This window comes from Rhipicephalus sanguineus, chromosome 6 (genome assembly GCF_013339695.2).
Source record: "Rhipicephalus sanguineus isolate Rsan-2018 chromosome 6, BIME_Rsan_1.4, whole genome shotgun sequence".
NCBI lineage: Eukaryota > Metazoa > Arthropoda > Arachnida > Ixodida > Ixodidae > Rhipicephalus > Rhipicephalus sanguineus.
Genome location: NC_051181.1, coordinates 122,150,394 through 122,166,363, shown reverse-complemented (window position 1 = coordinate 122,166,363; position 15,970 = coordinate 122,150,394). Strand labels below are relative to the sequence as shown.

Sequence of the window (15,970 nt, the reverse complement as noted above, 5' to 3'; positions counted from 1 at the left end):
CCTCCTTCCGAAGGAGTTAACTCTTCTGTCCGATTGAGCTTCTCTTTTTTTCTTTTTTTTTCCCTCTGCGCAGGCTAATCATCACCTTTTTTTTTTGCTTTTCTGTTTCCTTGAGATTGTGTTGGAGTATATATACGCGGACTGGAAGAATAAAACTCATTTGGTTGTTAGTCAGCGCCGTGGTTTGTGTCCTTGCTTCGTCCCGTCTTTTAGCGCTGTTTTCTACTGTTAATCTTGTATAGTATAGTATAGTATAGTATAGTATAGTATAGTATAGTATAGTATAGTACAGTATAGTATAGTATAGTATAGTATAGTATAGCAAGGGGGTTGGAAAGAGAAATGAAGGTGAGGAGGTATGTGAGGGTGAGGAGAAGGGGAAGGCCCCCATTTCCGTTGTTCCCTCAGTCGTTGCAACGAACCTAGGGTTACCAACCATCACGGATTTCGCGGGGCTGTCCCGACTTCTCATACAGCGTCCCGAGTCCCGCGCCGTCCCTGTCGGGACAGCTCTATGCCCCGGATTTGTTCCATACCGTCCAGTTAGAAACTTTTATGCGATCCAACGCAAGCCCAACAACGCGCGTCGCGCTACGGAACTCGAAGTTCGCACGAATCGCACGCGCGAGGCGACGTTGCGGTGGCCAGCGGTGGCTGTGAGGGGCTTTAGCCACTTTAGCTGAGCTTCCGCATGAAGTGCGGCAACTTTTGCGAGTACGTTCTCCAGCAAGGGGATGCGTTGCGAACAGCACGTAGCCAGCTGAAGTATCACTTCGAGAGACCGCAACAATAAAGAAACAATGGATTTGTCTGGAAGATGTACCGCAATAAACAAAACTGACTTCGCTGGCTCCCTATGTTAGTGCAAACCTCCGTCCCGACTCGCTTAATTGAAGAGTTGGTAACCCTAGCCCCCGCCCACCACCTCGTTTTTTGCGTGGGACGGCGATAGCTGCGATCGGAGCTTATATTTATGCTTAGGTTGCAACCGGCTGTGGACACTAGTAGTAGGCGTTGCCGTACAACGTACCTGGTGGACAGTTGCTGTGCGCGGGGCAGGGTGGCTGCGCCGCCCGTGTAGCGGACGCGACCGTTTCTCGCCCGGTGCAAGTTCTCGGCCGTCATGCAGGTGCACTGCAGCTCGGCGCGACCCCGTGATGGCGAGCTGGGAGTCGACTGGGGTTTGCGCTTGCTGTTCTTGGATTTCTGCTGCACGGATTCAAGATGCACACAACCACCGCGTCAGCCACTCAACCGGTGTCAGTCAAAACGTCTCGTACCAACGACTACAATCCAGCTGTAAACGTACACGTCTACTATTAACCGTCTACAAGACGTCTTCATAAGAATTACGAGGAAAGCGAGCAATGACATGGGGTAAACGAAGACTACGTCTGGTTTACTGCTCTACGCGTGAGGAAGGCGATGATTAAGGGATGAAAATAAATAAAGAAGTCGGTTGGAAGGAGACGCTGTAACTTAGAAACACGCACGGCCGGCTGTACTTTCACCCACGCAAAAGTACAGCACTGTGGACACCTTGCCCAAAGCAAGCGCAGAATGAAAAAAGACGTAAGAATTTCCTGGTTTATCATTTATGGTGCCCGGGTTTCCAGCAATGGACATCTGATCTTCACGCAAACGTTTCCGAGCTGTCGATGAGCATTACTCTGACTGAAGTGTTGAACCACACCGAATGGGACGTGTACGCGGCAAAATTTACGATTATGATGTAACGTGACATCCTGACATGTCATACATGAGTCTGGTTGGCTACTCCGCAGAAGAATTGACGTTTGGACAAGTTGGAATTGATTGTGCAATTCAAAATAGGCAGCGCGAGAGCGAGGACACAACATAGAAGGAATACACACCACACAGCGCCGTCTCACAACGAACTTCGTGTTCTCACATCACCGATAGCCAAAAAAAAATGTACTCCTGCAAATGCACTTCTTTGCTGAATCGTTTCATCACATAGTAAGGGATTGTACATGTGATCACCGTTTTAAGTCTTTTGTAACTTTTTTTCATCGTTGCAGGAGCTTTTTTTTTTTTTTGCTTTTAGTGATGTAAGAACACGTGGTACTTGGTCATGGTTTAAAATAGTGTGCGTTCTTTCTAATACAGTTAGTTGTTAGACGGCGCTGTGTGGTGTGCATTCTTTCTGTGTTGTGTCCTCGTTTTCGCGCAGCCTATTTCAAAATGCATAATGCCTACTCCGCATTTTCATTTTTCTGTGCTACCCTCTGCCATTTTGGTAGGGGGACGGAGCTTCGCGCGGTGATCCGGGACCACCGGGCTAGCCAAAACAAAAGCCTCAGAGATCGAAGGGCCTGCGGAAACCCTACCACGACGTTTCACGACTTTCCCACCAGGGGAAGGGCGCATGCGCCGTGGCACCGCGAGGAAAGCGGGTTCTCTAGAACTGAACATGAAATCTTCCCTTTTGTATTTGTCTTCATGGCACCCGCATTGCTCGGCTGTGATAGGTGTTACAGCCTACAGCAACGAACGACCTTGAGAAAAAGTGGTTCATCATGTTTAACTAATGAAGGGAATGGGTACATCCCCAAGTCGTACCAAGGGCTGCAATGCACAAAGCGGTCGAGGACGTTATCACGGGTTTTGATAACACGCGAAATTTTAGCAAGCGCCGAAATCGCAGTTCAACTCACATCGGAGACGCCTGAACACCGCGTCAGTTATAACTGATCCGCTACCACTCGTTCATCAGCATAGCACACAAAGAAACGCAACAGATTCTTCGACGTACCTTTGGTGGTTCTAGCTTGAGCGAATAGGATGAAGACGCTTTTCGTGAAAACTTGAAGGCGGGGGACTGCGGAAAAAGAAAAGAAAATGAAGCGAACGGTTTCACAGAATGTTGATTTAACCCGAGCAATTGCCAATACACCCACGCACACCCACGCACACGCACGCACGCACGCACGCACGCACGCACGCACACAACTGCAATGGTTTTCGAGGCCTTTTTTATTATTATTCATTTGATAGCAAAGTGACCACAAAAAGTGTCGTGCATTTTTCACATTTTATTCTGGCACAGCTATTCGCTGCTCATTATTACCATGCTGAATAAATTGTAAGTCATTTATAATCAACGATCAAAAAGTTCACTAATAGGCCGCACAGATGAAAATAACCAAGAAAGCCCACCATTATTTTGAGACGCCGAATTTGAAGTCTCAAAGCCCTTCTTTGAGTGATGAAAACGTTGCGCGAAGTCAATATAAAGAAATTTTCGATACACCGAAACGAGCCTTTGAGGTGTTAATATTTCAGCAAAACGATCACTAATGAATCAATTACCATGCCAATTACTTTAGCTAAATTACGTGCTCGTTATGTTTGTATGGACGTGCCTTCTTCGTGGCCGTAGACATGCGTGTTAACTACTTAAATAGATTTAATTTTTTGCGTGTGTGCTTCGTGTGGCGCTTAGGCATCCTGAAGGTATAATGACAAACAAGAAAACCCCCGAGCCGACCGATCACATGCTTGCAAGACCCACACTACCAGGTAAGTACAAAAGCACCTTACGTTTCCTTGAACATCAAAAGAAGCAAACATTTAACCTTGGCATTATTGTCTGTTAGTTTCCAATAATATTGTGTCAAATATTTAACCTTGTTATATTGTAATAGAATTACGGAAGAACGAGATGGTCAGAAAGAAAGCGGGCAAACACGTACGCAGCATTCTCGGAACTGCTTGGCGTCCAGAGGCGAGGTGAAGTTGAGACCCCATGTGTCACCGGTGTGCGAATCCTTCCAATAGACAAAGCACTCAGACGCCTGGCCGAGCCGGGTGCCTGTGACGATGAGAGAAGCAGAGATTGAGAAACAAATTTTCGACGCAAATAAAGCAATGACCATACGAACGTATGTCATTGACTGTTCTCGCAGTCATGGATGTTATAACATGAATCAAAGCTGCACTGGCTGTTCAGAGATTGCGACATGCATCCCTAGTTGACCTGGTAAAAAGTAGATAAAAATTGTGCGGCAGTCTAGCGCTAAATGAGACACGAATGTGTAAGAATTGCCTTTAATTACATTCAACTGTCTCAACGGCCAACGCTAGCGAACACTAGCCAACTGCTAGCCAACGTTAGCAAGCACAGACGGTACGCGAGAAGATAGGGTTCGCAGACAAGGCAGAGAAGTCGACCTTGTGCTATTACACCTGAAGTCCATAGAATTTTTTCCCCGGAGGGAAAAATCTAGGGACATTAAGTACGCCCTGGCCCGAAACTCTGCACCGAACAAACTAAAGTCCCTAGATTTTTCCCTGAGAAAAAAAATCTAGGAACTTAAGCACAAACTACGCGATTTTCGTCAGAGTGTACGTCCTAATGCGAAACTGAGTAGCTGAACGCGCTGCCGAGTTTCACCAAAGACGACGCACGATGGCAAACAGGGTGGTTGCGCGAAGTTATTACTAGTTTTCTTTTTTTTTTGTGCCGCCTTCGATCAGTCGTGTTGTTGTTGCACCCAATTTTCTGTAATCGCTTTTTTTAGGTTTTTACGCAAGGCGCACGCTGGCAGGAAAAGTAAGTTTTAGCTGTGAGTTCGCGCAACTCCCAGTTGTCGCTGAGTGTCGTCCTTCTGTAGTGTTTGCTCAAAATAAGACGGCGCGTTCAGTTATGAAGTCACACCAACTAGACCCTGTAGCATCCTTTGTTATTGCTGTTTAACAGTTTAATAGCTGGGCCTGTATGGGAATGCATTCTACATAAGAGCCAGGTATCCCAAAACACAGTACTTTTTTTTTACCGCCAATTTCAACCATAAATACATACGCGCATTGCATGAAGGATTTAGTAAGTCTACAAAAATGTAAATAAAAAATGAGAGACAAAAGAAAGCAAGCGAAACCAGGATAATTGACCAACGTGTAGGCGCGTTATAGTTCATGCAGAAGTTGAGTAGCGCACTACTATACCGAAACGAGCGAAACACACGAATGTCCTTTTTTTTCACGGGTTCTTTCATCGCACAAACAACACACAGAGTTAATAAACATTGGGGGACGCTTTAAGCTTCGCCTTTAAGAGTTGAACGCGATAGCGATATCCGGCCCCATCCTCATAGTGCTCTGTTTCGCTTGTCATTATTGTTCAGTCGCCCGGTCTCACAGCACACACACACTCGACGGAGCTATAGTAAAGGTAAAGGTTTCCGCCCTCTTCAACAGCACTTTTATGACAACAGTGCAGCCACTACGTGTGTGCGCGCACGAATGTGCATGCCCTTTGTAATGGGTGGCATGCTTTAAACGCGCGTGATACTTTTTCGAAGTTGCGATGCACCCACTACGTGTTCGTAAGGGAGTACGCGCAGTAAAGTGTTGCCTTTTGTAATGGGTGGCCAGCTTTAAACGACCAACTCCTTACGCAGTTCACATGGTGTGCCCGATGGCAATATACGTTTGTACCCCGTTTTAGTGCGATATTACGTCTCGTACTGTGACACCTGGACACAGGACGCGCATGGTTGTGGTGAAGCATTAAAGTTAATTTCAGTGCAGTTCCAAGCAATGGTGTGGCTCTGTGGTAGAACGCCCGATTGCCACGCAGACTGCCTGCGTTCGATTCTCACTCGAAGCTAAGATTTTTTTATTATTTATTTTATACAAGATGACGATTTTTGTCGCTCACAACGAACGACGCCGACACCGACACCGACACCGGAATTTCTGCGGAATGAGCTCTTTAACGCTCTAGCGTTAAAATGTCACCATCAAAACACTCACAGTCCTGTTAGCGAACTCCAAGGAGACCATGTAGGCGAAAGCCTATGCTTTCACGGGGCACTCAGTAAAGTACTTTAACGTCCCCAGTCGATTTCATTGCCCCCCCCTCCCCCCCTCCCCCCCCCCCGCTATACCATTTAATGCGCCTCACCCAATGCTTCCCTACCTCCGGGATCGGTCCACCTTTGGCCAAGCGACAATGTTATTGATGACGTCCGTCACATAAGGTCTGAATGACGTCACGAATTTTTGACGATCTCTGACGTCACGACGGCGATATGTGATGAGGTCATAAATTTTGGCGGTCTAAGGTGACGTAGCGACGACGTCACATGATGACATCACTGGCGACGTCATGTGACGTAATCTTGGTGCCGCTGGTGTTGCGAACGCCGCACGCCGTTATTTTTTAAATGCGAAGCATTTCTTAGCGAACTTCTGCGAGTTTGAGCGTATCTATCTATCTATATCCATCTAGCCGCCTACGACTTTGTGCTCTCCTGGCCGTTTCGGTAATCGGATGTATACAAAAATTCGTATGAATTAACATGACCGTATTACAAACATAAATGACAGGTCATAACATGAAAATCATGACATGCATGTCATGAACAGCATGATTTATATTCCACGGCCTTGGGGCTCTTGCGGCCATTCCGTTAATTTTATATATACCAAAACTGGTATGACGTGACAAGAGTTCATGGCGAACATAATGTCAGGTCCTAACGTGCAAATCATGACACGCATGTCATGTGCGGCATGATTTACATGACATGGTCTCGGGGCGCTCGCGGCCGTTTAAATGAATGGATACATACGAAAACTGGTATGACGAGACATTTCGATATGACGAACATAACTGACACGTGGTAACATGAAAATCATGACACGCGTGTCATATGCACGTCATGATTTACATGCCACGCTCATGACGCACTCGCGGCCGTTTCGCTAGGTTGATATACACCAAAATTGGTATTGCGCGATGTGACTGTATGAAGAACATGAATAACAGGTGGTAACATGAAAACCATGACATGCATGCCATGTATGTCATGATTTACATGCCACGCTCATGACGCACTCGCGGCCGTTTCGCTAGGTTGATATACACCAAAATTGGTATTGCGCGATGTGACTGTATGAAGAACATGAATAACAGGTGGTAACATGAAAACCATGACATGCATGCCATGTATGTCATGATTTACATGCCACGCTCATGGTGCATTCGCGGCCGTTTCGCTGGCTTGATATACACCAAAATTGGTATTGCGCGATGTGACTGTATGAAGAACATGAATAACAGGTGGTAACATGAAAACCATGACATGATGTCATGTATGTCATGATTTACATACGCTCATGACGCACTCGCGGCCGTTTCGCTAGGTTGATATACACCAAAATTGGTATTGCGCGACGCGACTGTATGACGAACGTAAATTAGAGGTGGTAGCATGAAAATCATGACACGCGTGTCATGCACGACATAATTTACATGCCACGCTCATGACGCACTCGCGGCCGTTTCGCTAGGTTGATATGCACCAAAATTGGTATTGCGCGACGCGACTGTTTGACGAACGTAAATTAGAGGTGGTAACATGAAAATCATGACACGCGTGTCATGCACGACATAATTTACATGCCACGCTCATGACGCACTCGCGGCTGTTTCGCTAGGTTGATATACACCAAAATTGGTATTGCGCGGTGTGACTGTATGGAGAACATGAATAACAGGTGGTAAGATGAAAACCATGACATGCATGTCGTGTATGTCATGATTTACATGCCACGCTCATGGTGCATTCGCTGCCGTTTCGCGGGCTCGATAACACCAAAATTGGTATTGCACGACGCGACTGTATGACGAACGTAAATTAGAGGTGGTAACATGAAAATCATGACCTGCGTGTCATGTATGACATGATTTACATGGCACGCTCATGGTGCGCTCGCGGCCGTTTCGCTAGATTGATATGCACCAAAATTGGTATTGTGCGGTGTGACTGTATGACGAACATAAATGACAGGTCCTAACATGCGAATTATGTTATGCATGTCATGTACGGTATGATTTACATGACACTGTTATGGTGCGCTTCCGGCCGTTTAGATAACTGGATATATGCCAAAATTGGTATTGCATGATAGGAGTGCGTGATGAACATAAATCACCGGTCATGCAGTGTATATATCAGAATATACGTTTCATTGGCATGGTATATACCACATTGTGCATGCACGCGTGCATGGCAAACATGCGATATATGGTGAACTAGATGCCATGGCATGTATGATTTCATTCGACTCAAAAATAAACAAAGCGATGTATGCAGCTCTTTGCTGGCTGCTTCGCATTACATCGATTCCCACAGTGCGTGGGATCTGCCGGATTTTTTTAATCGTGAGACACACAAAACTCTCGCCCTAACTGCCCATCGGTAAATTACATGAAGTTGTCGGGGTTCATCTGTGTTCAGAGAATCGTGACTGCTACACTAGCTTACAAGCTAAGAACAAAATGTCAACTCAACCCACAGCCATCGCTGACCCTACCAGGGAGAATTTCCTATAACGGTTACTCACTTGCGTGATGTCAAGCGCTTCTCGAGTGCTTCGGATAGTTGACTTTCCCATACAGACACACGCTTGTGTCGCTGCTTTTAGGCTGGAAACTTGAACGTCCTGGCAAATTTCGTCGGGTATACTGACATCGCTGCACAGCTGAACCTAATGTTTTAGGTAGTAACGGCCAACCTTTAAAGCTTAATACGCGTAGAACATATTGAACATATTGTTAGGATTTCCTTTTTCAAAGCGTGCCGAGTGTTTTTATCATCGGTGGAATAAAAAGAGAAAGCCCGCATGGACGCATCTCTGCGGAGGCTTGTTGTGAGGTGGTGATGCGGCGCCTTTCGGAATCATGGCGTCGCCAGAGTTGGTTGTGTCTGTGCAAGATGCCTCACAAGCTGTGCGACCAGCGAGCCATCCTTCGAATGTGCGCGGTTTTCCCAAGCTGGCGAAGCAAATACCTTTAAATGTTTTTGAAGGGCTTCGCGTCGAGTGCGGGGACAGTGCAAGTGTGGATGCACTTATCAAGAGGACCGCGAAACTGACCCAGGTGAGCGAGCGAACGTTGCATCGGTGGAAAAGGGAGATGGAAGACGCCGGCGAAGTCCTACCACCGAAGAAGCGTTCTTGTGGGAAAGGCCGTGATCGAAAAAAAAAAAGGTGGACGATTTTGACCTCAGCGTCTGGCGAAGAGTGGTGCACGGCTTTTTTGAGAAAGGCGAAATTCCAACTATCGCCAAAGTGGTGCAGCGTTTCAAAGAAGACGAGACGCTACCGACCGTGTCCACGACGACGATACAGAGGATGCTGAAAAATTACAGCATATCCACGGGTGAATGATGAAGAGCTTGGGCGAAGCTCCTGAAGCAATCATGTGTACACCGTGAAATGTTCAGTGGTTTCGCCCAGCAGTAATCAAAGCGATACGCCGCTTTGATTATTTTTCCTGTTTCCGTTTTTCCTTTTGTAATTTTTCTATTTTTATTTTTATATTCTGTATTTATTTTTATTTTTACTTTTATTTTCCTAAATATTTTTTATTTTTTTTTATTTATTTTTTTATATCTCTATAGGACAGCGCCATCTAGTATATCGTCACCCAACTGCAGTTTGCATGCATCTCTATGGGACAGTGCCATCTATTATACTGCTCGGGAGATACTGCCGCGGTTACGCCTGACATGGGACAACGTTAGACTAAGAGGAGCTACGCCCCTAAAAGCTTGGCTTCAGGTACAAGAAACGCTCTCGGAACACCCTTCTCATAGAAGCGACGCACATTGTCCAGAGTCGCCGCCGGTACCTGCGCCAAATAGCGGAGCTGCGACGCCAGGGTAGGGCAATTTCTTTCACCGACGAAACGTGGGTCAACGCTGGTCATACGCGTAGTCGGGTGTGGATAGACGGCACTGTCCAGTCTACGTACGAAGCCCGTCGATCTGGTTTGTCGACTGGTCTTCGAAACCCCAGTGGCAACGGAGGCAGACTGATTGTCACGCACTGCGGTAGCGAACATGGTTTCGTTGAAGGCGCAGCGGAAGTCTTCCAAGCTCAAAAAAAGCTCAGGCGACTACCACGAGGAAATGAACGGGGACCACTACGAAAAGTGGTTCTCCCAGAAGCTGCTTCCACTACTACCACCTGGCAGTGTTATATTCATGGATAACGCACCTTATCATTCTGTGAAGCAGCAGAAAGTGCCGCGTATGAGTAGCCTAAAAAGGGACATACAGGCCTAGCTTTCCGAAAAAGGTGTTCCGTGGAGCAGCGACATGGGGAAGGCGGAGCTCATGAAGCTTGTCGACAACGTACACGCAATCGGGGACCGATACCGTGTGGACTGCATCGCTGAGGCTGCTGGTCAGCTCGTTGTGCGCCTACCTGCCTACCACTGCCAGCTTAACTCCATAGAGCTTGTTTGGAGTGACTTGAAGGGCTTCGTAGCAGCGGCAAACAAGACGTTTAAGCTTCAAGACGTTCACACTCTACTATGGAAAGGAATTAATCAAGTAACCGCTGAGAAGTGTAAGAGATGTGTGGAGCATGTTATCGCTCAGGTAGATGAAATGAGAAAACTGGACCACTTCATCGATGATGTTGTCGACACTAATGCAGCTCTCGTAATCACCCTGGAGCACGAAACAATGAGCAGTTCAGATTTAAGTTGTGACGAAGACCATGACATGTGAGCTCTTGTAACAAGCTCACGTCTATCATTACATGTGTGCGTAGAGGTCAGGGTCATTGAGTACTATCGCAGTGAGAGTAGCCAAAATGAAAACACAGAACTGTCTGCTATTATGACAAGGAATCAAGCAAGTCACACTGAGAAGTGAAAATAAAGCTTCAGATTGACTGATTCAATCATTCGTTCGTTAAGTGATTCAGTGATTGAAGTAAATATTCTTATACACGGTGCATAAACAATTAAAGAAAAGCTCTAGCGCCCCAAGAACTCATACGAACCGGGTGACGATAAATAGAGAATGTCGGGCCAGTTTCATTGCAACGCTGGTCGTCCCGTCCGTAAATAAGCAAACAGATGAAAGCAGATCAAAAAGGTACCAAGTGCCATCTGCTACAAAAATTAAAAGATAGTTATTATAGTACACCTGCCGGTCAAGTTAACGGACGCGACATCCGCGTAGGAACACACTTATAAAGTGCGCTCTGTCATGATTGGCTGAGAGCGCTCGTATCTTCCACAACAGCTTGTGAAACTGAGTATAGAACATTTTTTCTAGGCGACTTTGGTTGCGTACGCAACAGCGCCGCGTTTCACATAAAGCGCGTGCGCAGAGCTTCTACTCATGCGCACTACGCGAAACCCAGCGTTCTTACGTACGCAGCGCCGTTAGGGACGCTACGTACGCAGAACTGGATAATAATAATATCTGGGGTTTAACATCCCAAAACCACGATATGATTATGAGAGACGCCGTAGTAGAGAACTCCGGAAATTTAGACCACCTGGGGTTCTTTAACGTGCACCTGAACCTAAGCACACGGGCCTCAAACAATTTCGCCTCCATCGAAAATGCAGCCGCCACGTCCAGGATTCGATCCCGCGACCTTCGGGTCAGCAGGCGAGCGCCATAACCACTAGACCGCCGTGGCGGGACACGCAGAACTGAAACTCGCTATCTCTTTTTTTTATGTTGAAACCAAGGAGGTTTTGTTGTAACCGAGTTAAAAACACATTACAAAAAGGAAGGAGAGGGAAGGGACTGACCGGGCTGTACGAGCCTGACGTCGAGTATCTTGTCGACCTGCGAGTTGTAAGCGGTGATGTGGAAGACGCAGTCGGGCGAGTCCTGGACGCAGGTGATGTTGACGGGCACCAGGTCCTCGGACACCTGCTGCCACTTCACGGCGCCACCCTGGCCGCTCACGTGGAACACCTCGGCCCACAGCCTGCGGATAATTGCATCACGGGTTCACAAAATTGATTCCTTTTCAAACGCTGTTACAAGTAATTATAAAATGAAAGTTGTCTGTCACGCGTGATACTTAAATAGACTACCACATCACTGTGCGATTTGTAAAGTCTGAAGTCAGCCAGTTTTGCTTTTCCTTTCATGGTCACCGGCTCCGCTTTGGAGGTCACATTTTACTTTGTGCGGCTGCAAAATGTTGATTTCGAGTTTTAATTCTACAATAATCCTGCTGCCCATACAGACGCTTAATTCATCGAACGTTTTTGTCGTAGTAGAGTACCTACACTCTCAATCGTCAACCACTTTTCCAAACACACATTTCTTTAGATGCGAAGCATCTTATGGCGGAGTTCAATCCGGTGGTGGTGGTGTGCGGCGTGACCACCCTTACTGCGCATGCGCAAACACTCCACACACCTCCTCTCCATTACGCCTCCCCCTATTCCCCTCACCACACCCCTTATACACTCCTCCTCTCCACTCCCCTCCCCTCGCGCGCCTCATTCTTTCCTGCGCAACGCCGCAATGAGCGCCAGGGCATGCGCGTTCCCTCCCCCTCTCTCCCCCCTCTTACGCTCCCCCCCCCCCCCTCTCGCACACCTGTCGACTGCATTCCCCGCTCGCCCTGTGAGAATTTACGGTCGGGCTAGAGGGAATACACGACGCGCGTAGCGTTCCTCTTCGCGTTGCACGACGCAAGGTCGGTAGCATGCCCAACGAACGCCAACGGAACGCGATCCGGCTTCGCATCGCCTCATGGTCCCCGTTAGCGGGCGATGGTGTAATTTTTTTTTCGAGCTTTATTCAATCAATCAGTTACAGAATACAGTGTACTGTACATTGATCACACATGTAAGATAGGGAGCAGGGTTGGCAAAAAGGCAATTTAATGCCTGACAAAGTGCCGTAACCCGTCCCACTCAATCACGTCAAAGTCACGTCTTCAATGGTACTGAACCGGGATGGCATACTGCTCTCTCACAAACGGTACTGTAGAACCGTTCAATGCTCTAAAGATATTGCCGTAGCTTGCCCTTCCCATTTCTGTCAGGGACAGCTGCTTACAGCTCTCCCATATTAGAGTTACAAGCTAGAACTCTGAATCGTTTAGAAACGCATCACCCGCAGCAATCACCATCTTCATCTCCTAAATATATATGACACCAGGGTTCAGTGTTGCCAGAACTCTGAATGCATTGCATGTTGATCCAGAGCCGTATTGCGTGTGCCGGCCTTCGGTTTCTCTCTATTCTATTCGAGAACAGAGAAATCATCCTGGACTGCTTTACGAATTTGCAAAGGGACTCCAACAGTGATATCCTATATGCAATGGATTTGATTAGATTTGCAATGACTATATGAATTGTAGGTGAGGGAGACAGAAGCTGATGACAATGACGTAGTATGTTTCCGGCAATTTGCTCTTGCAGGCATCGGAGAAAATTATTTCTGCGCAGTACAGGAAAATTCCGCGATCTGTAATGATGTTGTAATGATAAGGCGTCCAAGAATTAGACGCAGGCCATTGAGGTGCAATGAAAAGCTGTGCATCACGAGCGCAGAAACTTGCGTTTGGACCTCTCAGACGCACTAACTAATATCATGGTTGCTACCACGCTATTTTTGCTACGTTTGTATGTACTGAGGAGGTAGAAACAATTTTACACAGTCACTTATGATTTCGCCTAAAAAAACAACTCGAAGGTCAAAGCCATCTTCTCCTTCATCTTCTTCTCAGTGGACGTCTTGATCCTCCCCCGCCCCCCATCCAAAAAGCTTTCCGCCCCTCACCTGGTTTTTCACTGCATCCGTGATCCCAACCTAAGACCAAGCAATGATGTCACGTGGTCACATCATCTTGTGACGTCACAGACGCCATGACAACGTCGCAACATTACGCTATCTGCGACGTCATGATGACGTCATATGGTGGCGTCATCGCGTGATGGTGGCTTTTAGCGTCACTCGGCTGACGCCGACGCCGCGGGACGACGGTCGACGGTGAATTTTCGCGTTTGATGAAGCATCTAACGCTTTCGCCTTAATAACCTGTAAAAGAGTGCGTCAACTATTCAAGGTCACGATCGGTCTCAACTGCCAAAATAGACTTATTTTGCAGTGTGTTAAGAGAGCATAAGCAGGCTCCCTGTGGGGGTCATGACAATTAACGGTTAGTTAATTGCGGATGTCGGCTATACTTGGATTCAAATCTCGCAAACAAACAGAGTGAAGTATTTCGTACATTGCTGCTACGGCAAAGCAAGAGAGTTTCCTCTTGTTTCATTTATTATCATTGTTATTATCTTTTTTGCTGCGGACACTGCAAGCACTAAAATGAATTATGAGACTTCTCGTCCCAAACGAAGTTTCCAAAGGAAAAAATAAACATTATCGATATTTTGCGGACGTATAGTCGCCAACAGTATCAACAACGTTTTACCAAAACGCGAGTGAAATAGGCGTCTCTTTCATTATTTTTCGAAGGTTAAGTCTAGCGGGACGCAATTAATATGATTTATGCGTCCCGCATCAAATTAGCGCCCCGCTTAAAGACTGCCGCTACATTTCCTCCTACGCAAAGAAGAAAATAAACAAAATAAAAGAAAACAATTGTTCGCTTTGATGCAAGCCCGAGTATTACTTCGACGCTGAATACGTCTAAAAAAACTAAAACTGTTCGTTTCGAAAGGGAATGACGTTTGCGGTCTATAACAGCTGTGAAGCCTTGAGGGGCTTTTTGGAAAGGGACCAGATATGCCTCGATCGATGTCTGCCTGATGTCCGAAAACTCCGTGAATGAGAAGAGCGCATAACCGCAGTCTCTATTGACAATGGCGGCGTTTACGCAGTGCTAATGATCACCGATTTAATTGTGTACTTTTATATTCAAGACATCTTGCCTGCGTAAAAAAAAAAGAAATTCAGGACTCCTCGCCCTATCAGGGAAATGGGGGCAAGCCACGGTGTATACACCGTGGGGCAAGCGAAGTCTGGCGTTTTATTTATTTATTTATTTATTTATTTATTTATTTATTTATTTATTTATTTATTTATTTATTTATTTATTTATTTATTTATTTATTTATTTATCTTTGTTCCTTTCTATCTCTCTTTCTTTCTCATTTTCGATCGCATTGTGCAATGCTCCCACACAGGTGTTCCTTTTCTCCATGCCGGGAATTGCATCTTAATCCACGTGTTTAGCGGCGGAACGCCTCAGTCGCTACAGGCAACAACGACGGCCATGCGTCCATATACGAGCAACAATGGAATGTGAAACGACTAGTCACCTCGATAAAAGATCAGATTTCCCTATCAGAAATGATCGAGAGAGTATTATTTATTGGAAAACGGCGCATACACAGGCTGTGTTCCAATTCTGGACAGCATCGTAGACAGTCTACGCTGACAGCTTAGAAGACAGCATCGAGCCCCGGTACTCCGAGAAATGGAACGCGTCTGGATGGCGTCTGCGCGACGTGACGCCACCTCGCGTCGACAAGAGAAAGCTAAGAAAAACAAACGTAACAGTTATTTCTTTACCTTTTTTCGTGTTCAAATCTATCAAAAATTGAACGTAGCTCACATTGAGCTCCTGGAAAAGCGCCTGCTGGTGTGCAGACGACCATACCGGCGACATCAGAGCTATCCGACCAGTTCGCTGAGCCGCCATCTTGTTTGGAATGCAAAGTAGCCTGCATCGTATTTGTCTCAGATGGCGTCTTTTCGAAGCTGTCTATTTTGCTGGCTATGTGAGAATTGGACTGGGACTTAAGATGGCCGCTGTCCACTTAGCTGTCTATTTAGCTGTCTACGGTGAGTATTGGAACACACCCACATACGCATGTGACCGGCACAGCTTCGAGGGCCTATTTGTGTACTACAAACGCGAACTATGTGGAGGCGGCGGCACAGCGCGCGTATTATGCGGCCGCCGCCACCCAAAATGTGTAACCCATAGAAGCTTCGCTAAAAAATCCACGCAGATTCTCCATTGAAAGGTGTCTAAGGGACGCGTAAGCGCGGAATTTCACCGTAGGAAAGTCTAAGACTGCGGCCTCCCCTGGAAAATTGTTTTCGCGGACGCCACAGGCTAGGCGTCTTACGGCAAATTACATAATTTAACGATCGGTTCGCAATACCGAAAACACGAGGACGCGATGTCTCGTTTC

At 46.6% G+C, this 15,970-nt stretch overlaps 1 protein-coding gene across 1 annotated transcript in view; it reads right to left on the bottom strand.

Moving 5' to 3' along the window:
- The window catches only part of LOC119396301 (protein still life, isoform SIF type 1), a 263,129-nt gene that overhangs the window by 163,329 nt on the left and 83,830 nt on the right, over positions 1 to 15,970 (bottom strand). Inside the window, exons 3-6 of the mRNA XM_049417036.1 lie at positions 11,594 to 11,775; positions 3,717 to 3,835; positions 2,777 to 2,842; positions 1,031 to 1,209 (exon numbers count right to left, since the gene is read on the bottom strand). Of these exons, the coding sequence (XP_049272993.1) occupies positions 1,031 to 1,209; positions 2,777 to 2,842; positions 3,717 to 3,835; positions 11,594 to 11,775 (546 nt within the window). The remainder of the gene's footprint in view (positions 1 to 1,030; positions 1,210 to 2,776; positions 2,843 to 3,716; positions 3,836 to 11,593; positions 11,776 to 15,970) is intronic.